General features: G+C 49.1%; 1 protein-coding gene across 1 annotated transcript in view; it reads left to right on the top strand.

Annotated features, from left to right (window-relative positions):
- The window catches only part of LOC129710984 (small conductance calcium-activated potassium channel protein 2-like), a 100,168-nt gene extending 77,060 nt beyond the window's left edge, over positions 1-23,108 (top strand). The window contains exons 5-9 of the mRNA XM_055658319.1: positions 9,612-9,753; positions 12,895-13,005; positions 14,528-14,655; positions 19,495-19,564; positions 21,620-23,108. Of these exons, the coding sequence (XP_055514294.1) occupies positions 9,612-9,753; positions 12,895-13,005; positions 14,528-14,655; positions 19,495-19,564; positions 21,620-21,904 (736 nt within the window). The 3' untranslated portion in view covers positions 21,905-23,108. The remainder of the gene's footprint in view (positions 1-9,611; positions 9,754-12,894; positions 13,006-14,527; positions 14,656-19,494; positions 19,565-21,619) is intronic.
- Positions 23,109-23,502: the final 394 nt, after the last annotated feature.

A 23,502-nucleotide genomic window follows, 5' to 3' on the forward strand; every position in this document is an offset into this window, starting at 1 on the left:
CCTGGGCCTCCTCCACAGCCAGAGTGAGTCCCAACGCAAATTGGAGGAGCAGCACCTCATATTCCGCTTGGGTAGATTACACCCCAGCGGTATGAACATTGACTTCTCCAATTTCAGGTAGTCCCTGCTTTCTCCTCACCTTCCCCTCCCCTCCCCAGCTCCTCCCCACAGTCTCCGCCTCTTCCTTTCTTTCTTCCCCCACCCCCCCACATCAGTCTGAAGAAGGGTCTCGACCCGAAACGTCTCCTATTCCATTGCTCCATAGATGATGCCTCACCCGCTGAGTTTCTCCAGCATTCTTGTCTACCTTCGATTAACAGAAGTCAGACTAATTTTGACATTCGATGCTTGTGTCCAAATCACTCAATATCCACCTGACAGTGCTCGGAACTGGTCAAAACTGATTTTATTAAGTTTCCTGTGCATCAATAAGTATGTTCAAATAGTCAACTACCTAGAAACAACATCAAAGATCATGAAGCCTGAATCTGGGTTTAATTATCTGGAAAACAGGCAACTCCCTTTTCAAGAACAATAACAAAAATATTCATCATCAAACCAACAGCTCAGAAGAATAACGAGTATTAGTAATCATTAAAGCAGAGGGCGCCTGGAGGCCAATCTGCCGTTAACACCCACAGTTAGACTGGAATCCAATTCTTGGAACCCCAATAGTTACAGTCTGACTTGTTCTTTCGTTCAGTTTAGTTTAGTTTAGAGATATCGGCCCTTCGGCCCATCGAGTCCCTGCTGACCAGCGATCGCCCCGTACACTAGCGCTATCCAACGCGCTAGGAACAATTTTACCGAATCCAAGTAACCTATATACCTGAGATAGACACAAAATGCTGGAGTAACTCAGCGGGACAAGGCAGCATCTCTGGAGAGAAGGAATCTGAATCTGAATCAGAAGTCTGTAAAGGGTCTCGACATGAAACGTCACCCATTCCTTCTCTCCAGAGTTGCTGCCCGTCCCACTGTGAGTTACTTCTGCACTTTGTGTCTGAAATGTAAACCAGCATCTGCAGTTCCTTCCTATGCAACCTATAAACCTGTACGTCCGTGGAATGTGGAAGGAAACTGGAGCACCCGGGGTAAACCCACGCGGTCACGGGGAGAACGTGCAAACTCCGTATAGACAGCGCCCGTAGTCAGGATCGCAGGGTCTCTGGCGCTGTGAGGCAGCAACTCTACCGCTGCGCCCCCTTCTGTTCTAGTCTGTAACCTATTCTGCAGTAAATATGACTTTTAGAATGAATTCTGTACAACGGTGTTATACAGAATTAAACTTAGAAACATAGAAACATAGAAATTAGGTGCAGGAGTCGAGGCCATTCGGCCCTTCGAGCCTGCACCGCCATTCAATATGATCATGGCTGATCATCCAACTCAGTATCCCGTACCTGCCTTCTCTCCATACCCCCTGATCCCTTTAGCCACAAGGGCCACATCTAACTCCCTCATAAATATAGCCAATGAACTGGCCTCGACTACCCTCTGCGGCAGAGAGTTCCAGAGATTCACCACTCTCTGTGTGAAAAAAGTTCTTCTCATCTCGGTTTTAAAGGATTTCCCCCTTATCCTTAAGCTGTGACCCCTTGTCCTGGACTTCCCCAACATCGGGAGCAATCTTCCTGCATCTAGCCTGTCCAACCCCTTAAGAATTTTGTAAGTTTCTATAAGATCCCCTCTCAATCTCCTAAATTCTAGAGAGTATAAACCAAGTCTATCCAGTCTTTCTTCATATGACAGTCCTGATGAAGATAAAACTTCATCAGTCTTGTCGAAAAAGTCAAAAAGGACAGATTGATACAGTGTGAAAACAGGCCCTCAGCCCAAGATGCCCACACTGACCAACATGTCCCATCTATACGAGTCCCACCCACCTGCGTTTGGCCCATATACCTCAGCCTGCCCTATGCATGGACTTGTCCAAGTGTTTCTTAAACATTGCGATATATACCTGCCTCACAAATCTCTTCAGCAGTTTGATCCACCACCCTTTCTGTATAGAGGCTACCCTCGTGTTCCAATTTAACCTCCCCCCCCCACCACCAAACTAAAACCCATGTCCTCCGGTTCTAGATTCCCCTACTCTGGGTAAAAACTGTGTGTCTACCTGATCTATTCCTCTCATGATCATGTCCACCTCTCTAAGATCACCCCTCGTCCTCCTGAGCTCCACGGAATAAAGTCCTGGCCTGGCCTGGACTGTTTCGCTGAACGCTGACACACCTTCATGCTTACAGCTCTACCGCTGCGGCACAGTGGCAACAGATGCCCGGGTTCGATCCTGACCGCGGGTGCTGTCTGTGTGGAGTTTAACCGCTATTTTTCCCCCCTTTGTTTCCTCTTTCTCTCATTGATTATAATGTTTACAGTGCACTGTGTTTACACATTCTGTTTGTGCTGCTGCAAGTAAGAATCTCATCGTTCTATCTGGAACATACGACAATAAAACACTCTTGACCTGCGTGGGTTTTCTCCGGGTTTGCTCCAGTTTTCATCCACACTCGAAAGAAGTAGAGGATTGTAGGTTAATTGGCTTCGGTGAAGTTGTAAATTGTCCCTCGCGTACAGGATAGTGTTAGTGTACGGGGAGATCACTGGCCAATTTCCCTGCTAAATGTTTAAATCTATGCACTGGACCCAGACCCGTCATCTGAGATGTTAACAGCCAGGAAGTTGAAACAGGAGATAAGGGGATGTGCATTTTATCATGGATCAACGCTGGGAACATTGCTCTTCATCAATACAATCAAACACAGATTCACACATTTGCTACTGAATTCATAAGTGATAGGAGCAGAATTAGGCCATTCAGCCCATCTAGTCTACTCCATTCAATCGTGGCTGATCTATCTCTCCCTCCCAACCACATTCTCCTGCCTTCTCTCCATAACCCCTGACACCCATACCAATCAAGAATCTATCTACCTCTGCCTTAAAAATATCCACTGACTTGTGGCCTCCACAGCCGTCTGTGGCAAAGAATTCCACAGATTCTCCACCCTCTGACTGAAGAAATTCCTCCTCATCTCCTTCCTAAAAGAACGTCCTTTAATCCTGAGGCTGTGACCTCTAGTCCTAGACTCTCCCGCTAGTGGAAACATCCTCTCCGCATCCTCTCTGTCCAAGCCTTTCACTGTTCTGTCACTGAACAGAAAATAGTCCGGAGAAGATTTACGAGGATGTTGGCATGACTGGATCCATGTGGACATATTGATTAGGCTAGTACTTTATACCTCAGAGTGCAGGAGGATAAGGGATGATCTTATAGAGGTGCTTGAAATCACAAGGTGAATACAGAGTCCTTCAAGAACCAGAGGACCTAGATTTAAGGTGAGAGGGAATAGATTTAATAGGAACCCGAGGGGCAACTTTTTCACTCAGAGGGTGGTGGGTATGTGGAACCAGCTGCCAGAGGAGGTAGTTGAGGCAGGTACAACAACAGCATTTAAAAGACACTTGGACAGGTAAATGGATAGGAAAGGTTTATGGAACTCCCTGCCACAGAGGGCAGTGGAGGCCAAGTCACTGGATGGATTTAAGAGAGAATTAGATAGAGCTCTAGGGGCTAGTGGAGTCAAGGGATATGGGGAGAAGGCAGGCACGGGTTATTGATTGGGGATGATCAGCCATGATCACAATGAATGGCGATGCTGGCTCGAAGGGCTGAATGGCCTACTCCTGCACCTATTTTCTATGTTTCTATGTTTACAAATGTGGGCGTGGGACTAGCCCGGATGGGCACGGATGAGGTGGGCCGAAGGTAGACACAAAATGCTGGAGTAACTCAGCGGGACGGGCAACATCTCTGGAGAGAAGGAATGGGTGACGTTTCGGGACGGGACCCTTCTTCAGACCAAATTTGGGCCGAAGGGCCTGTTTCCCTGTTGTAGGACTCCTCATGCATGTAGTAAACGCCAGGGAGGATAGGAGTTAATTACGGGGATGACATTAGTGAACTCATGGAATAGGCAAGTAATTGAGAAACTAAACTCGTCAGAAATCTCATTCGGACAGGTGGAACCTCAACTACCTCCTCTGGCAGATAGAGCTCTAGGGGCTAGTGGAGTCAAGGGATATGGGGAGAAGGCAGGCACAGGTTATTGATAGGGGACGATCAGCCAGGATCACAATGAATGGCGGTGCTGGGCCGAATGGCCTCCTCATGCACCTATATTCTATGTTTCTATGTTTCTATGTAACTGAGAGGTCCCTTATTTTACTTAGATAGCCGGGCTAAGGCTTACTTGCAGCAGGCCAAGGGTGAATAATAAACACATCAAGGACATTAAGGCTGGGCATGCAGCCTAGCGATGAATAGCTCTAGTACAGCACACAAAAGCTGAATAGTGCTGATAAGGAACAAAGGAATCTCTCATGAATCGTTGCGACAAAGGTTAACAAGGCCTTGAAAAAGCTAAACCAAGCACTTGCATTTAGTTTCAGTGAGAATTTTAGAGATACATCGTGGAAACAGGCCCTTCGGCACACAGAGTCCACACCGACCAGCGATCCCCGCATACTAACACTACCCTACACACACACACACACACACACACCAGGTACAAGATTCACATTTTACACCCCACAAGCCTGTATGACTTTGGGGTGTGGGAGGAAACCAGAGATCTTGGAGAAAACCCGCGCACGTCACGGGGAGAACGTGCAAACTCCGTACAGACAGCACCCGTACTCGGGATCTACCGCAGCGCCACCGTGCCGCCCCATTTACAGAGGATTGAAAAGGAAGGAAATGATACGAAACCTGGGTTAAGTCTCAATTAGACCCTAGAATGATACAGCATGGAAACAGGCCCTTCGGCCCAACTTGCCCACACCGACCAACAATGTCCCAGCTACCAACTAGTCCCACCTGCCTGCGTTTGGTCCATATCCCTCCAAACATGTCCCATCCATGTTACACAAAAATGCTGGAGAAAACTCAGCGGGTGCAGCAGCATCTATGGAGCAAAGGAAATAGGCAACGTTTCGGGCCGAAACCCAGAAGGGTTTCGGCCCGAAACGTTGCCTATCTCCTTCAAGGGTTTCGGCCCGAAACGTTGCCTATTTCCTTCGCTCCATAGATGCTGCTGCACCCGCTGAGTTTCTCCAGCATTTTTGTGTACCTAAGATCAAATAGAACAAGTTGTCCTACAACTTTAGGCTGTGCACGCCATACTCAAGAAGAAGAAGGAATGTATCACTGTGATTTTATCCGTAGTTCAAAGGTATATCAGGGGATATAGAAACATAGAAATTAGGTGCAGGAGCCTGCCCTCTGATCCCCTTAGCCACAAGGGCCACATCTAACTCCCTCTTAAATATAGCCAATGAACTGGCCTCGACTACCCTCTGCGGCAGAGAGTTCAAGAGATTCACCACTCTCTGTGTGAAAAAAGTTCTTCTCATCTCGGTTTTAAAGGATTTCCCCCTTATCCTTAAGCTGTGACCCCTTGTCCTGGACTTCCCCAACATCGGGAGCAATCTTCCTGCATCTAGCCTGTCCAACCCCTTAAGATTTTTGTAAGTTTCTATAAGATCCCCTCTCAATCTCCTAAATTCTAGAGAGTATAAACCAAGTCTATCCAGTCTTTCTTCATAAGACAGTCCTGACATCCCAGGAATCAGTCTGGTGAATCTTCTCTGCACTCCCTCTATGGCAATAATGTCCTTCCTCAGATTTGGAGACCAACACAGTACGCAATACTCCAGGTGTGGTCTCACCAAGACCCTGTACAACTGCAGTAGAACCTCCCTGCTCCTATACTCAAATCTCATATGGGGAGAAGGCAGGAACGGGGTACTGATTGGGGATGATCAGCCATGATCACATTGAATGGCGGTGCTGACTCGAAGGGCCGAATGGCCTACTCCTGCACCTATTTTCTATTTTATTGTCTAGTTTAGTTTATTATCACTTTGCCTCGGCAAGGCCAGCAGCATCATCAAGGACCAGTCTCACCCCCGGTCACTCCCTCTTCTCCCCTCTCCCATCGGGCAAGAGGTACAGAAGTGTGAAAAATGATCGCACACACCTCCAGATTCAGGGACAGTTTCTTCCCGGCTTTTATCAGACAACTGAACCGTCCACTCACCAACTAGAGAGCGGTCCTGACCTCCCATCTACCTCATTGGAAATTCTCGGACTATCTTTAATCAAAATGTACTGACCTTTATGCTGCACGAAACATTATTCCCTTTATATATCCTGTATCTGTACACAGTGGACGGCTCGATAGTAATCATGTACAGTCTTTCCGCTGACTGGATAGCACGCAACAAAAAGCTTTACACTGTACCTCGGCACACGTGACACGCTTGTCGCTTAATTGGCTTCGGTACAAATTGTAAATGTGTAGGATAGTGCTAGTGAATGGGGTGATCGCTGGTCGGCACGGACTCCGTGGGCCGAAGGGCCTGTTTCCGCTCTGTATCTCTATACTAAACTAAACTCAGTGCTTTGTTGCGTGGGTCAGCGATCCGTGACGCGTTGCTCTGAGGATTGTTCAGTCTTGATGTACTTTACTCTGGGCGTTTCTGCCTTGGTGTATTGGCCCAAGTCTAGTATAGTTGGTGTGGGCAAGTTGGGCTGAAGGGCCTGTTTACACACTGTATCACTCTCTCTGACACTAGTCTTGTTTAGTTTAGAGATACAGCGCAGAAACAGGCCCTTTGACCCACACCGACCAGCACACTAACACCATACTACACACACTAGGGACAATTTACACTTATACCAAGCAAATTAACCTGTAAACCTGCACGTCTTTGGAGTGTTGGAGCTAACGGCAGATCTCGGCACGAACACACGCAGGTCACGGGGAGAACGTGCAAACTCCGTACAGACAGCGCCCGTGGTCGGGATCGCTGTAAGCGCTGTAAGGCAGCAACTCTACCGCTGCTCCACCGTGGGCGCCCGAATCTATTTTTTAACAAAAATTTAATTTTATCGATTATTGCAATAATATATTCAATACAAAACAAACCCAGCACCATAATACAAAATCACCCAATTATCTGAACTAATATTCTTATATACCATTCTCGTATACTTATAACTAAATATATTATTACACAACTATAACTATAATCCTTGTCAAGGATGCATTACACCCCCTGCGGAGCCCAGAGGTCTCGGAAACCCTCTCGGGCGCCCGTGGAATGTCTACTTATCTTTGTTTAAGAAGGAACTGCAGATGCTGGAGAATCGAAGGTTACACAAAAAAGCTGGAGGAACTCAGCGGGTGCAGCAGCATCTATGGAGCGAAGGAAATAGGCAACGTTTCGGGCCGAAACCCTTGAAGGAAATAGGCAACGTTTCGGGCCGAAACCCGGAAGGGTTTCGGCCCGAAACGTTGCCTATTTCCTTCGCTCCATAGATGCTGCTGCACCCGCTGAGTTTCTCCAGCTTGTTTGTGTAACCGTCTACTTATCTTTGGTGTGCTGTATTATAGGCTGTTCATGCATAGTTCTTGTTTGTGGGCTTTCCACTGAGTTTGAGTTTAGTTTATTGTCACGTGTACCGAGGTACAGTGAAACGCATTTGTTGCCTGCAAACCAGTCAGTGGAAAGACAATACATGATTACAATCGAGCCGTCCACTGATACATGATGAAGGGAATAAGGTTCAATAATGTTGCAATATAAAATCAAGTAAAGTCCAATCAAAGATAGACCGAGGGTCTCCAATGAGGTAGATGGGAGGTCAGGACTGCTCTCTAGTTGGTGGTAGGATAGAAACATAGAAATTAGGTGCAGGAGTAGGCCATTCGGCCCTTCGAGCCTGCACCGCCATTCAATATGATCATGGCTGATCATCCAACTCAGTATCCCGTACCTGCCTTCTCTCCATACCCCCTGATCCCTTTAGCCACAAGGGCCACATCTAACTCCCTCTTAAATATAGCCAATGAACTGTGGCCTCAACTACCTTCTGTGGCAGAGAGTTCCAGAGACTCACCACTCTCTGTGTGTGAAAAATGGTTCTGGATGGTTCACAGTTGCCTGATAACAGCTGGGAAGAAACTGTCCCTGAATCTGGAGGTGTGCGTTTACACACTTCTGTACCTCTTGCCTGATGGGAGAGGGGAGAAGAGGGAGTGGCTGGGGTGAGACTTTGGACACCCTGTGTTGGGGAGAGAGTAGGGGGCTGAAGATGTCCTGGTTGTGTTGCCCCTGGGCCTGGCCAAGCTGGCCATCCGCGAATCACACACCAGGCGGTGGAGGACTCTACCCGAGCCGGCTGCCCGCCCCTTTACTGGGGTTACGTCCGTGCCCAGGTGGGGTTAGAGAGGGAGCACGCCCTGCCCACGGGCACCCTGGGGTAGTTCCGGGACCGCTGGGCTCCACGGGGGAGTTGAAGTCATCCTGGACAAGGATTGTAACATAGTTGTATAATAATTTATTTAGGAGATATGTTTGATTTGTATTATGGTGGTGGGTTCGGCTTTGTTTTATTGTAATGCAAATATTATTTTTTAATAATTGAATAACAATTTTGATTAAAAAAAACAATTATTGGTGTTTAAGAAGGAACTGCAGATGCTGGAAAATCGAAGGTAGACACAAGTGCTGGAGAAACTCAGCGGGTCAGGCAGCATCTATGGAGCGAAGGAAATGGGCAACGTTTCGGGCCGAAACCCTTCTTCAGACTCGAGAAGGGTCAGTCTGAAGAAGGGTTTCGGCCCAAAACGTCGCCTATTTCCTTCGCTCCATAGATGCTGCTGCACCCGCTGAGTTTCTCCAGCTTTTATGTCAAGTCAAGTCAAGTTTATTTGGCACATACACATACGAGATGTGCAGTGAAATGAAAGTGGCAATAAATGATTGGTGTTCACGGATGATGCCACTGGCCTGTTGTCTTGGGCACGAGATTGAACAGCATTCTAGCCCTGTCTGTAGGTCATTCACTTGGACCATCTCCGACACCACCCTCCCCTTTCTTGATCTCGCCACCTCCGTCACGGGAGTTAGACGATCGACTGAGGACCATTATATTTAATGTTTAAGAAGGAACTGCAGATGCTGGAAAAATCGGAGGTAGACAAAAATGCTGGAGAAACTCAGCAGGTGAGGCAGCATCTATGGAGCGAAGGAATAGGCGACGTTTCAGGTCGAGACCCGGAAGGGTCTCGACCTGAAACGTCACCTATTCCTTCGCTCCATAGATGCTGCCTCACCCTTTAGGGTCTTGACCCGAAACATCACCTATTCCTTCGCTCCATAGATGCTGCCTCACCCGCTGAGTTTCTCCAGCACTTTTGTCTGCCTTTTATCCTTTCACTAAAACCCTCATCGTGACCACTTCCGGTTTGCGTTGTTTTTAAATCTGCGTAAAAACGGTACCCTATATCGCTAGTATTTTTCGCCACCTTACTCACCGTTCTCCTCTGCTCCAAGCGCACCAGGTCTTGTTCCGATCGGTGGAAGATTACAAAAGTCAAGGAGGTTTAAAGCATCGTGAGGTCAGCAGCAGGTTGATCTTCTCGGCTGCCATTTATATTTAAAATCTCCGGAGACGCTGTCCGACCCGCTGAGTTACGCCGGATTTGTTTGCGTCCGTGTTCGCACTCTAACCCTCCCTTCTCTTCTGCTCCAAACAGGTACCACGATAAACAGGAGGTCACCAGCAACTTTTTGGGAGCAATGTGGCTCATTTCAATCACATTTTTGTCGATTGGATATGGAGACATGGTGCCTCACACATACTGCGGGAAGGGAGTCTGCCTTCTAACGGGCATTATGGTAAGAGTTTACGATGAAACGGCAGCTAATTATTTCTGCACACTGGGTCATGAGCAACGGAGGGGAGGCGCTGCGATGGGCTTGAGTGGCAGCGGCCGACACGGCGCCAGAGTCCAAATCTGAGGAAGGACATTATTGCCATAGAGGGAGTGCAGAGAAGGTTCACCAGACTGATTCCTGGGATGTCAGGACTGTCTTATGAAGAAAGACTGGATAGACTTGGTTTATGCTCTCTAGAATTTAGGAGATTGAGAGGGGATCTTATAGAAACTTACAAAATTCTTAAAGGGTTGGACAGGCTAGATGCAGGAAGATTGCTCCCGATGTTGGGGAAGTCCAGGACAAGGGGTCACAGCTTAAGGATAAGGGGGAAATCCTTTAAAACCGAGATGAGAAAAACTTTTTTCACACAGAGAGTAGTGAATCTCTGGAACTCTCTGCCGCAGAGGGTAGTCGAGGCCACAGTTCATTGGCTATATTTAAGAGGGAGTTAAATGTGGCCCTTGTGGCTAAAGGGGATCAGGGGGTATGGAGAGAAGGCAGGTACGGGATACTGAGTTGGATGATCAGCCATGATCATATTGAATGGCGGTGCAGGCTCGAAGGGCCGAATGGCCTCTACTCCTGCACCTAATTTCTATGTTTCTATGTTTCTATGTTTCTATGTTCGTTCCCGACCACGGGGGAGGGGGCTCCCCCGTACGGAGTTTGTACCCTTCTCCCCGTGACCTGCGTGGGATTTCTCCGGGATCGCCAGTTTCCTCCCCACATTACAAGTTTGCAGGTTAATTGGCTCGGTAATATCGTAAATGGTCCCTAGCGTGCGTGGGATGGCGTTAGTGTGCGGGGTGATCGCTGGTCGGCGCGGACTCGATGGGCCGAAGGGCTGCATCTCTAAACTAAACTAAACTAAACTAAACCAAAAAGTACAACTGAGGAATATTGGAGGGTGGAAGGACAATAAGATGTGGGATGTGGGGAAGATTCTGGATGGGTGGGACCGGTCGGTGCTCATGGGAAGATGGCGTTGTGGGAATTGGGAATAATAGATTCATTGGGAATATCAGAACCATCTATTAGGTTTGATCCGTGAAAAATCTGGGGATTAAGGGATATTTGGAGTATTGTGATCAGTTTTGGGCCCCATATCTGAGGAAGGATGTGCCCATACAGCATTGGAGAGGGTGCTGAGGAGTTTTACGGGAATGATCCGTGGGATGAGTGGGTTAACATATGATGAGCGTTTGTTGGCACTGGGCCTGTACTTGCTGGAGTCTAGAAGCATGAAGGGGAACCTCATTGAAACTTACTCAATAGTGAAAGGCTGTTTGACTATGACTCACCCACAACTGGAAACACCCTGTCCACATCTATGCTATCGAGGCTTTTCATTATTCAGTCGATCCCCCCCCCCCCCCCCCCCGCTACTAAACTCCAGCGAGTACAGGCCCAGGGCCTTCTAACCCTGCCAATGCAGTGAAAAAAGTCCGAAAAAGGGTTTCGGCCCGAAACGTTGCCTATTTCCTTCGTTTCCTGAGTTTCTCCAGCATTTTTGTCTACCTAGGAACAAACATCTATTTGGAGATAGACACAGAACGCTGGAGTAACTCAGTGGGCCAGGCAGCATCCCAGGAGAGAAGGAATTGGTGACGTTTCGGGTCGAGACCCTTCTTCAGACTAGTCAGGGGAATGGGAAACAAGAGATAATAGAGAGGTGATATAGAGAGATATAGAACAGGATATGCAAAATAGTATCATTGACAAGGGAAAAAGACCATTGTCTGCTGTTTGCTAGGTGAGAACGAGAAGCTGGTGCAACTTGGGTGGGGAGGGATGGAGGGGCCGGGGTTACTTGAAGTTAGAGGAATGAATTGTCACACCACTGGGTTGTAAGCTGCCCAAGTGAAGTATGAGGTGGTGTAATGCCCCTGTCCCACTTACGAAACCTGAACGGAAACCTCTGGGGACTTTGCGCCCCATCCAAGGTTTCCGTGCGGTCGCCGGGGGTTGCAGGTGGTTGCCGGAGGTTGCAGGTGGTTGCAGGTGGTTGCTGGAGGTTGCAGGGGGTTGCCGGAGGTTGCAGGTGGTTGCCGGAGGTTGCAGGTGGTTGCCGGGGGTTGCCGGTGGGTTGCCGGAGGTTGCAGGTTGGTTGCCGGAGGTTGCAGGTGGTTGCCGGAGGTTGCAGCTGGTTGCCGGAGGTTGCAGGTAGTGGAAGCAGGTAGGGAGACTGACAAAAACCTCCGGGAACCGCACAGGAAACCTTGGGTGGGGCGCAAAGTCTGCAGAGGCTTCCGTTCAGGTTTCCTAAGTGGGACACGGGGCATTACTCAAACGTGGGTGAGGGAGGGGGGAGCAGGGGTTGCAGTGTAGAGGGAGGGAGAGCGATGTCGTACTAACCAACACATAAACAACACAACCCATTGAGGCATTTAGTTTAGTATTCCACTTCTTAGTCTGCTTTGTTTGCCACCTGATTTGTTGATTCACGGTTATCTTTCAAGAAACCCAGTCACAGTAAAGAACTGTAATATACTAACTAAATCTTTAAGTGTTTTCTATTTGTGGTTATATATCAAAAGAAGATGTAATCCCTTTTAAAGACAGCACGGCAGCGGTAGTGTTGCTGCCTCACAGCGCCAGAGACCCGGGCTCGATCCCAACTACGGGTGCTGTCTGTACGGAGTTTGCACGTTCTCCCCGTGACCTGCGTGGGCTTTCTCCGGGTGCTCCGGGTTTCCTCCCACACTCCAATGACGTGCAGGTTTGTAGGTTAATTTGTTTAGTTTAGTTTAGAGATACAACGCGGAAACAGTCCGTGCCGACCAGCGATCCCGCACACAAACGCCGTCCTGCAATTGGCTTGGTATAATTGTAAATTGTCCTTAGTATGTGCAGGGTAGTGCGAGTGTACGTGTGATCACTGGTCAGCACGGGCTCGGTGGGCCGAAGGGCCTGTGTCCACGCTGTATCTCCAAACTAAACTCAACTAAACCAGCATGATAATCTAGACAGTTCCCTGCGTTGGGATATTGCTGGGGGCTGCAGGCTCATCTTGCATGATCTCCGGTGCCGGTGAGGTGGGACGAGGAGTCTGTCTGTGTTCTTGTATATTTGTGTATTGTGCTTTTGATTCTTTTGAAGGGAGCGGGCTGCACAGCGCTGGTGGTGGCAGTGGTCGCTCGCAAACTAGAACTCACCAAAGCAGAGAAGCATGTACACAACTTCATGATGGACACACAGCTAACAAAGCGGGTGAGAACGCCTAGACCTCCACACCAGCTCACACACAGCTCACACCCAACTCACACCCAGCTCACACCAGCTCACACCCAGCTCACATCCAGTCCACGCCAGCTCACACAGCTCACACCCAGCTCACACCCAGCTCACACCCAGCTCACACCCAGCTCACACCCAACTCACACCCAGCTCACACCCAGCCCGCACCAGCTCACACCCAGCTCACCCCCAGCTCACACCCAGCTCACACCCAGCTCACACCCAGCTCACGCCCAGCTCACACCCAGCTCACACCCAGCTCACACCCAGCTCACTCCCAGCTCACACCCAGCTCACACACAGCTCACACCCAGCTCACACCCAACACACACCCAGCTCACACCCAGCTCACACACAGCTCACACACAGCTCACACCGAGCTCACACCCAGCTCACACCCAGCTCACACCCAGCTCACACCCAGCTCACACCAGCTCACACCCCCAGCTCACACCAGCTCACACCCATCTCACACCCAGCTCACACCCAGCTCACACCCATCTCATCCCAATCACACCTTCATAAGTCACACCAGCTCACACACAGCTCCACCCAGCTCACACACAGCTCACACACAGCTCACACCACTCACACCCAGCTCACACCGAGGTCACACCAGCTCACACACAGCTCACACCCAGCTCACACCAGCTCACACCAGCCCACACCCAGCCCACACCGAGGTCACACCAGCTCACACCCAGCTCACACCCAGCTCACACCCAGCTCACACCCAGCTCACACCCAGCTCACATCCAGCTAACGCCCAGCTCACACTCATCTCATGCCCAGCACACCAGCTCACTTGTATCACACCCATATCACACTCATCTCACACCCAGCTCACACCACCTCACACCACCTCACACCGAGCTCACATCCATATCAGACAAGCTTACACCCAGCTTACACTCATCTCACACCAGCTCACACTCATCTCATCCTAATCACACCTTCATAAGTCATTGGAATTGTACATACTCAGCCCTTGGATCTGTACACACACACACGCACAAACACACAAACACGCCCTCACACACATGCCCACACACGCACACACTCTTACACACACTCCCACACACAAAGATGTACTCACTCCCACACACGTTCATGTACACACACCCACACATGTACACACACCCACACATGTACACACACCCACACATGTACACACACACACATGTACACACACACACATACTTCTGATTGTAATCATACATTCATGGGGGGGGGATGGGGAGGGAGGTAAGCATGACGCTGAACAAGGCCGCGGAGAGGAGAGGGACGCCGGTTCGCGGGAACGTCGAGCGTGGGGGCCGACCGGACTCTGGTCTTTTGGAAACGGCGCCAAAAAAAGCACGGCGGTGCCCGCACGCGTGATGGATGGCAAGAGAGAGAATGTCACCGTGCGGTTCCATCGGAGGGCACAGGAGGAGGTGGCATCGATATCATCTGTCGGTACTGACTATTTCGCTCTGCGCTGCTTCACTTGCAGGTAAAAAACACAGCTGCCAATGTTCTCAGGGAAACATGGCTGATTTACAAATACACCAAACTGGTGAAGAAGATCGATCATGCCAAAGTACGCAAGCACCAGCGGAAGTTTCTACAAGCCATTCACCAGTGAGTAGCACCGACCACTCTGCCCCACTTACCAGGGTGTTGCCGGGACTAGAGTTACAGAGTTGATGTGGACAAGCATTTCCCTTTGAGAATAGGGAAGATTCAAACAAGAGGACATGACTTCAGAATTAAGGGACAGAAGTTTAGGGGTAATATGAGGGGGAACTTCTTTACTCAGAGAGTGGTGGCGGTGTGGAATGAGCTCCCAGTGGAAGTGGTGTCAGCAGGTTCATTGGTATCATTTAAAAATAAATTGGATAGGCATATGGATGAGAAGGGAATGGAGGGTTATGGTATGAGTGCAGGCAGGTGGGACTAAGGGGAAAAAATTTGTTCGGCATGGACTTGTAGGGCCGAGATGGCCTGTTTCCGTGCTGTAATTGTTATATGGTTATATGGTTAGAGGGTCTGAGCTTCAGGGAGAGGTGGGGGCAGGATGGGTCTCTATTCCCTTGGAGGCAGGAGGATGAGGGGGTGATCTTATAGAGATGTATAAAATCATGTGAAGAATAGATTGGGTAGTGTCTCTTGCCCAGAGTAGGTGAATCGAGGTCCACAGGACATAGTTGAGGCCAATTCTCTGGATGCTTTCAAGAGACAGCTAGATAGAGCTCTTAAAGATAGCGGAGTCAGAGGATATAGTGAGATGGCAGGAACTATATACTGATTGGGGATGATCAGCCATGTCTTATGAAGAAAGACTGGATAGACTTGGTTTATACTCTCTAGAATTTAGGAGATTGAGAGGGGATCTTATAGAAACTTACAAAATTCTTAAGGGGTTGGACAGGCTAGATGCAGGAAGATTGTTCCCGATGTTGGGGAAATCCAGGACAAGGGGTCACAGCTTAAGGATAAGGGGGAAATCATTTAAAACCGAGATGAGAAGAACTTTTTTCACACAGAGAGCGGTGAATCTCTGGAACTCTCTGCCACAGAGGGTAGTTGAGGCCAGTTCATTGGCTATATTTAAGAGGGAGTTAGATGTGGCCCTTGTGGCTAAAGGGATCAGGGGGTATGGAGAGAAGGCAGGTACGGGATACTGAGTTGGATGATCAACCATGATCATATTGAATGGCCGTGCAGGCTTGAAGGGCCGAATGGCCTACTCCTGCACCTAATTTCTATGTTTCTATGTTTCAATGATCATATTGAATGGCGGTGCTGGCTCGAAGGGCCGAATGGCCTACTCCTGCACCTATTGTCTATTGCCTATAGGTTTAACATTTTCACACAGAGGGCGGTGGGTGTATGGAACGAGCTGCCAGAGGAGGTAGTTGAGGCTGGGACTATCCCAACGTTTAAGAAACAATTGGACAGGTACATGGATAGGACGGGTTTGGAGTGATATGGACCAAACGCTGGCAGGTGGGACTAGTGCAGCTGGGGCACGCTTGCCGGTGGGAGTGCTGGAGTAACTCAGCGGGTCAGGCAGCATCTGTGGAGAACATGGATAGGTGACGTTTCACAGAGTGCTGGAGTAACTCAGCGGGTCAGGCAGCATCTGTGGAGAACATGGATAGGTGACGTTTCACAGAGTGCTGGAGTAACTCAGTGGGTCAGGCAGCATCTGTGGAGAACATGGATAGGTGACGTTTCACAGAGTGCTGGAGTAACTCAGCGGGTCAGGCAGAATCTGTGGAGAACATGGATAGGTGACGTTTCACAGAGTGCTGGAGTAACTCAGCGGGTCAGGCAGCATCTGTGGAGAACATGGATAGGTGACGTTTCAGGTCGGGACTCTTCTTCAGACTGATTGCAGGAAGGAGCGGGAAGAGAGGAGGGCAGAAGGGCAGAGGGTCAGGACAGAGGCCACAAGTGGACACAGGGCCAGTTGTGAATTGTGCAATTGGAGGTTTGTCATAGTCATAGAGCGATACAGTGAGGAAACAGGCCCTTCGGCCCAACTTGCCCACACCGGCCAACATGTCCCATCTACACTAGTCCCACCTGCCCGCATTTGGTCCAAATCCCTCCAAACCTGTCCTATCCATGTAGCTGTCTAACTGTTTCTTAAACATTGGGATAGTCCCCGCCTCAACTACCTCCTCCGGCAGCTCGTTCCATACACCCATTTCCCTCTGTGTGAAAACGTTACCCCTCGGATTCATTTAAAATCTATTCCCACCACACCTTGAACCTGTGTCCTCTGGTCCACAATTCCCCTACTCTGGGCAAGAGACTGTGTGAATCTACCCGATCTATTCCGCTCGTGATTTGATGCACATGTTTAGTTTAGTTTATTTTGGAGATACGGCGGGGAAACAGGCCCTTCGGCCCACCGGGTCCGTGCCGACCAGCGATCCCCGCACACTAACGCTGTCCTGCACACACTAGGGACAATTCGCAAACTGGCCAAGCCAATGAAGCTACAAACCTGCACGTCTTTGGAGTGTGGGGGGAAACCGGAGCACCCGGAGAAAACCCACTCAGGTCACGGGGAGAACGTGCAAACTCCGTACAGACAGCGCCCGTAGTCGGGATCGAACCCGGGTCTCTGGCGCTGTGAGGCAGCAACTCTACCGCTGCGCCACCGTAGCGCCCCCTGGTGCCTGGTCATCTCCTCAACCACCCCCTTCCCGCCCGTTTCCAGTTCAAGACACCAGGAGATCCATGGTTGTGAAGACTCCAGCAGGGAGTCATCACCTGAGAGGGGGTTGTACCACTGGTGCATGCTCGATGTTCCTCTACCCTGATTCACTGGAATTCAGAAGGATGAGAGGGCATCTTATAGAAACATATAAAATTCTTAAGGGATTGGACAGGCTAGATGCAGGAAAAATGTTCCCCATGTTGGGGGAGTCCAGAACCAGGGGTCACACAGTTTAAGAATAAGGGGTCGGCCATTTAGGACGGAGATGAGGAAAAACTTTTTTCACCCAGAGAGTTGTGAATCTGTGGAATTCTCTGCCACAGAAGGCAGTGGAGGCCAATTCACTGGATGTTTTCAAGGGAGAGTTAGATTTAGCTCTAACGGAATCAAGGGATATGGGGGAGAAGGCAGGAAGGGGTACTGATTGTAGATGATCAGCCGTGATCATATTGAATGGTGGTGCTGGCTCGAAGGGCCGAATGGCCTACTCCACCACCTATATTCTATGTTTCCATGTTTCTATGTGTCCTGTCTTATTAATCCTGTGATGTGATTTTTGTCATTTTGTTTCTTTTCTGTTTTTGCTAACTCAATGCAGAGGCCAGAAGTAAGTTGTGTTTCATTTCCTTACCTTACCGTGATTTCCTTTTGCACGTTGAATTGGGGTGCCGTGGTCACAAGCGTGTGCGTGTGCGTGTGCGTGTGTGTGCGTGCGTATGTTTGATGCAACAAGTGCAGTTGCCATGTGGACGGGATGCGCCTGGCCTCCCGGTCCCTGACCCGACCGGCTAGTTCGCTGGGGCCGTACCTGAAAAGACTCAACGCCAAAGGGGCCTGTCCCACCTACGCGGATTTTATCGGCGCCCGTCATAGTCGCAGCAGGTGGCCGAACATTTTCAGCACGTTGAAAATCCAGCGGCGACCAGAACAAGGTGCGTCTCTTTGGGCGACTATTCGCAACCATACAGGTGTCACCCCGCCAAATGTCGCCTGTACGGTCGAGAGTCGTCTCCTCAGTCGCCCAATGAGCCGTAGCGTCTCTCTGGTAGCCGCTGGATTTTCAACCCGTTGAAAATTATCGGTGACGGGCACCGGCAGTGGCCGAAAACGTCGCGTGAGTGGGACAGACCCTTTGGTTTGACCTGGTTTCAAACTTTTGGGGAGAGTTTGGCAAGATGTTGGAGCTACGACCCTGAGTGGGAGTGAAGAGAGGCCAATGGGCCGAATGGCCTGTTTTAGAGCACTAAAGTGGCCCACCAGGCGAGGTTGCCTATCTGAGATGAGCAGTCGTTCATAAGGTCACAGGTTCTAGGAGTAGAATTAGGCCATTCGGCCCATCAAGTCTACTCCGCCATTCAATCATCAATAGTCAATAGTCAATTTAATTGTCATTTGGACCCCTTGAGGTCCAAACGAAATGCCGTTTCTGCAGCCATACATTACAAACAAATAGACCCCAGACACAACATAATTTACATTTTACATAAACATCCATCACATTGCTGTGATGGAAGGCCAAAATAAATCATGGCTGATCTATCTCTCCCTCCTAACCCCATTCTCCTGCCTTCTCCCCATAACCCCTGACACCCGTACTAATCAAGAATCTATCTATTTCTCCCTTGAATATAAGCACTGACTTGGCCTCTGCAGCCGTCTGTGGCAAAGAATTCCACAGATTCACCACCCTCTGACTAAAGAAATTCCTCCTTGTCTCCATCCTAAAGGAACATCCTTTAATTCTGAGGCTGTGCCCTCTAGTCCTAGACTCTCCCACTAGTGGAAACATCCTCTCCACATCCGCTCTATCCAGGCCCTTTCACTATTCGGAGTTCCTCTATTCACGTTACACTAGATGTTTGCTTACAAGACGCCACTGGTGGTGGGAAGGGTGTCAATGTGAAACAAAGCGAGAGTCTACTGACTTGATGTGATCCAATGGACCTACATCCCGACCAACACGACCCACCTCCACAACCTTCTCTCCTCAGTGATCTCAGAGTGGTGTGAGCCTCCAACTCTTGTTAATGTTGAGCACCAAGCATGGAAAGGGTTAATCCACCAATCGACCAGGCACAAGCGCTGCTATTAAGTCATGTCACGGATCGGTCCTTGGCTGGTTACTTCATTGCCTTGGCATTCCCATCGGCCCCCAGCATGGTGCAGTGGGAAATATTCGGCTTAAAATTAAAATTAAAATTAACGCCTTGTTTTTCCCTCCCCCCCCTCCCACCCCCCACACACAGATTAAGAGGTGTTAAAATGGAGCAGAGAAAGGTGAATGACCAAGCGAATACACTGGTGGATCTGGCCAAGGTTGGTAAAACCATGTGCGCAGGAAACAACTGGCAGATGCTAGCTCACACCGAAGAGAGACACGTAATGTTGGGGTAACTCAGCGGGGCAGGCAGCATCACTGGAGAGAAGGAATGGGTGATGTAGAAACATAGACAATATGTGCAGGAGTAGGCCATTCGGCCCTTCGAGCCAGCACCGCCATTCAATGTGATCATGACTGATCATCCCCAATCAGTACCCTGTTCGGGTAGGAACAGGGGACTGCTTGGGGATGATCAGCCATGATCATATTGAATGGCGGTGCAGGCTCGAAGGGCCGAATGGCCTACTCCTGCACCCATTTTCTATGTTTCTATGTTTCTATCCTACAGCGAGCAAGATGGTCCACTCGACAACAAAGACGCAGTACGGTCCATGGGCAGATTCGTGGGTAATTAAAGGCACCATTTCCGTAACCGGCTTCCGTCTCCGCACCAAAGACCCCGTAGCGGAGCAAAGATGCTGGTGCGGAGACAGAAGCCGGTTACGGAAACATCCTCGTAAAAATAAAAGTTATTTGGGAAAAAGCTTCTCCTCATTTTCAGAATTTTAATTTATTAACACAAACTGTTCCCCCTGCAACCACACCTGGAGTATTGCGTACAGTTTTGGTCTCCAAATCTGAGGAAGGACATTATTGCCATAGAGGGAGTGCAGAGAAGGTTCACGAGACTGATTCCTGGGATGTCAGGACTGTCTTATGAAGAAAGACTGGATAGACTTGGTTTATACTCTCTAGAATTTAGGAGATTGAGAGGGGATCTCATAGAAACTTACTAAATTCTTAAGGGGTTGGACAGGCTAGATGCAGGAAGATTGCTCCCGATGTTGGGGAAGTCCAGGACAAGGGGTCACAGTTTAAGGATAAGGGGGAAATCCTTTAAAACCGAGATGAGAAGAACTTTTTTCACACAGAGAGTGGTGAATCTCTGGAACTCTCTGCCACAGAGGGTAGTCGAGGCCAGTCGAGGCCAGCTCCCGCTGAGTTTCTCCAGCATTTTTGTCTACCTGCCTATTGCATTCGGAAGTGTGATCTATCTTGCTCCGCTATAGGGTGATTTCACGAAAGGTCACTGGAGCGTAGATCCGCACCCATGTGACCGAAAATTTGAAGTGGAGTACATGCTAGACATCCGGTACATGTTAGTGAATGGGAAAACACGCACTTTCACACCTGTTAAAAACATCGAAAATGAAATGAAATGAAATGAAAACGCTTCTGAAGCTACATTTACCATTTAAATAATCGTAAGTTTTGTCCAACTAATAGCTGACAATTATCCCATTCCTTAGCTTGCATCTGAGGAAAATTTATTTCAAAACGCATTGATAGTTTACGATTATTTAAATGGTAAATGTAGCTTCAGAAGCGTTTTCATTTTGCATGTTAAAACCCACCTGAGAACCATGGGCGATTTTGCAATTTTACTGACGGATTTTTCACTTTTAAAACTTTTCATATAACAAATGAATAAAGATAAAAAAGTCAATAATGCCTTACTTTTGATGAAATGCAGCGAGCAAACGCGATAATTCCCGATATTTTCTATCTTTTTATCTCCACGGCAAATGTCCGCTGAGCACTTCCGCTGGATTGGCACCTTCAGCTCCCTCTTTAATTTACCTTAGTTTCTATCTTTTATTTGGACTGTAAATCTAGGTAGCTGTGCCTCACGGTCACCCCGACTGGCACAGTAAATTGCAGCTCAAAAACTGGCCGTTTTCGATGTTTTTAACGGGTGTGAAAGTGCGTGTTTTCCCATTCACTAACATGTACCGGAAGTGACGCATGTCCTCCACTTCAAATTTTCGGTCACGTGGGTGCGGATCTACGCTCCAGTGACCTTTCGTGAAATCACCCTATAGATGCTGCTGCTCCCGCTGAGTTTCTCCAGCATTTTTGTCTACCTGCCTATTGCATTCGGAAGTGTGATCTATCTTGCTCCGCTATAGGATCATTGGTCCTGTCGGTGCCCGCGGTCCAGCACGCCACTCCCGGTCTCACTCTCTCTCTCCCCGTCCCCACCTCCACAGACACAGAACGTGATGTACGACATCCTATCGGAGCTGCAGGAGAAGAACGAGGAGCTGGAGAAGCGGATCGTGGCACTGGAGGGCAAACTGGACTCACTGACGGCCAGCTTGCAGGCTCTTCCCGCCCTCATCACCCAGGCCGTGGGCAAGCAGCAGCGGGAATTCTTTGAGACTCACTCGCACAGGTTCAAGTCGGTGGCCTACAGCTCGGAGAGGTCGTGGACACCCACACGCCGACGGCGGTCCCCATCCACAGCGCCCCATACATCTTCCGACAGCAGCTAGAAGCTCCTGGAAGTGAATGATCTGATCTCAATTGGCCATTGTATGGCTTCCAATGTTAGCTTTTATCTATAAAGCCATCTCTATTTATAAGTTTGGTTTTAGGACACCAGAGTGTTGCTGCGTATTACCGTTAATATTTAAAAGGGTAAAGCAGCCCCCAAGGCTTGTGCCAAGGGTTTTGGGCCAGAATATATATATATAGGTTGAAGCCATCTCCCTTAAGAGCCTTCGTTGACTCCCCCTTCCCCATTCCCCCTTCCCATTCCCACCCACCAACACACACATACAGCCGTTATGTCCGACCAGCAATACAACCCATCAGCTGAGGGTCTACCCTTGCTGTTCATCCCAGTGCCATTGTCCAGCCTAGCACGAGATTTTTACTTTAAGGACCCTTGACTGTGAATCATTGGGATTGAGGGGACAAGGGCTGTTCATAGCAAAAAGGATTTGAGTATAGGAGCAGGGAGGTTCTACTGCAGTTGTACAGGGTCTTGGTGAGACCACACCTGGAGTATTGCGTACAGTTTTTGGTCTCCTAATCTGAGGAAGGACATTCTTGGGAGTGCAGAGTAGGTTCACCAGACTGATTCTTGGGATGGCAGGACTTTCATATGAAGAAAGACTGGATAGACTCGGCTTGTGCTTGCTAGAATTTAGAAGATTGAGGGGGGATCTTATAGAAACTTACAAAATTCTTAAGGGGTTAGATGCAGGAAGATTGTTCCCGATGTTGGGGAAGTCCAGAACAAGGGGCCACACAGTTTAAGGGTAAGGGGGAAGGAAGTCTTTTAGGACCGAGATGAGAAAAACATTTTTGCACACACAGAGAGGTGTGAATCTGTGGAACTCTCTGCCACAGAAGGTAGTTGAGGCCACAGTTCATTGGCTATATTTAAGAGGGAGTTAGATGTGGCAGGTCACATCGCAGTTGCATCAGACGTTGGTGAGGCCGCATTTGGGGCACTGTCCTCAGTTCTGGGCACCGTGTCAGCGAAAAGGGCGCAGAGTGTATTTACGAGGATGTTGCCAGGACTCGAGGGTCTGATCTCTAGGTAGAGGTTGAGTAGACCTGCGACTATTCCTTGGAGCGCAGGAGGATGAGGGGTGATCTTATAGAGGTGTATAAAATCATAAGAGGAATCGTGTTTAGGAAAGAACTGCAGATGCTGGAAAATCGAAGGTAGACAAAAATGCCGGAGAAACTCAGTGGGTGCGGCAGCATCTATGGAGCGAAGGAAATAGGCAACGTTTCGGGCCGAAACCCGGAAGGGTTTCGGCCCGAAACGTTGCCTATTTCCTTCAGGGTTTCGGCCTGAAACGTTGCCTATTTCCTTCAGGGTTTCGGCCTGAAACGTTGCCTATTTCCTTCAAGGGTTTCGGCCCGAAACGTTGCCTATTTCCTTCAAGGGTTTCGGCCCGAAACGTTGCCTATTTCCTTCGCTGCATAGATGCTGCCGCACACGCTGAGTTTCTCCAGCACTTTTGTCTACCATGAGAGGAATAGATCGGGTAGATGCACAAAGTCTCTTGCCCAGAGTAGGTGAATCGAGGACCAGAGGACATAGGTTCAAGGTGAAGGGGAAAAGATTTAATAG

The sequence above is a fragment of the Leucoraja erinacea genome, chromosome 29 (genome assembly GCF_028641065.1).
Source record: "Leucoraja erinacea ecotype New England chromosome 29, Leri_hhj_1, whole genome shotgun sequence".
Lineage (NCBI taxonomy): Eukaryota > Metazoa > Chordata > Chondrichthyes > Rajiformes > Rajidae > Leucoraja > Leucoraja erinaceus.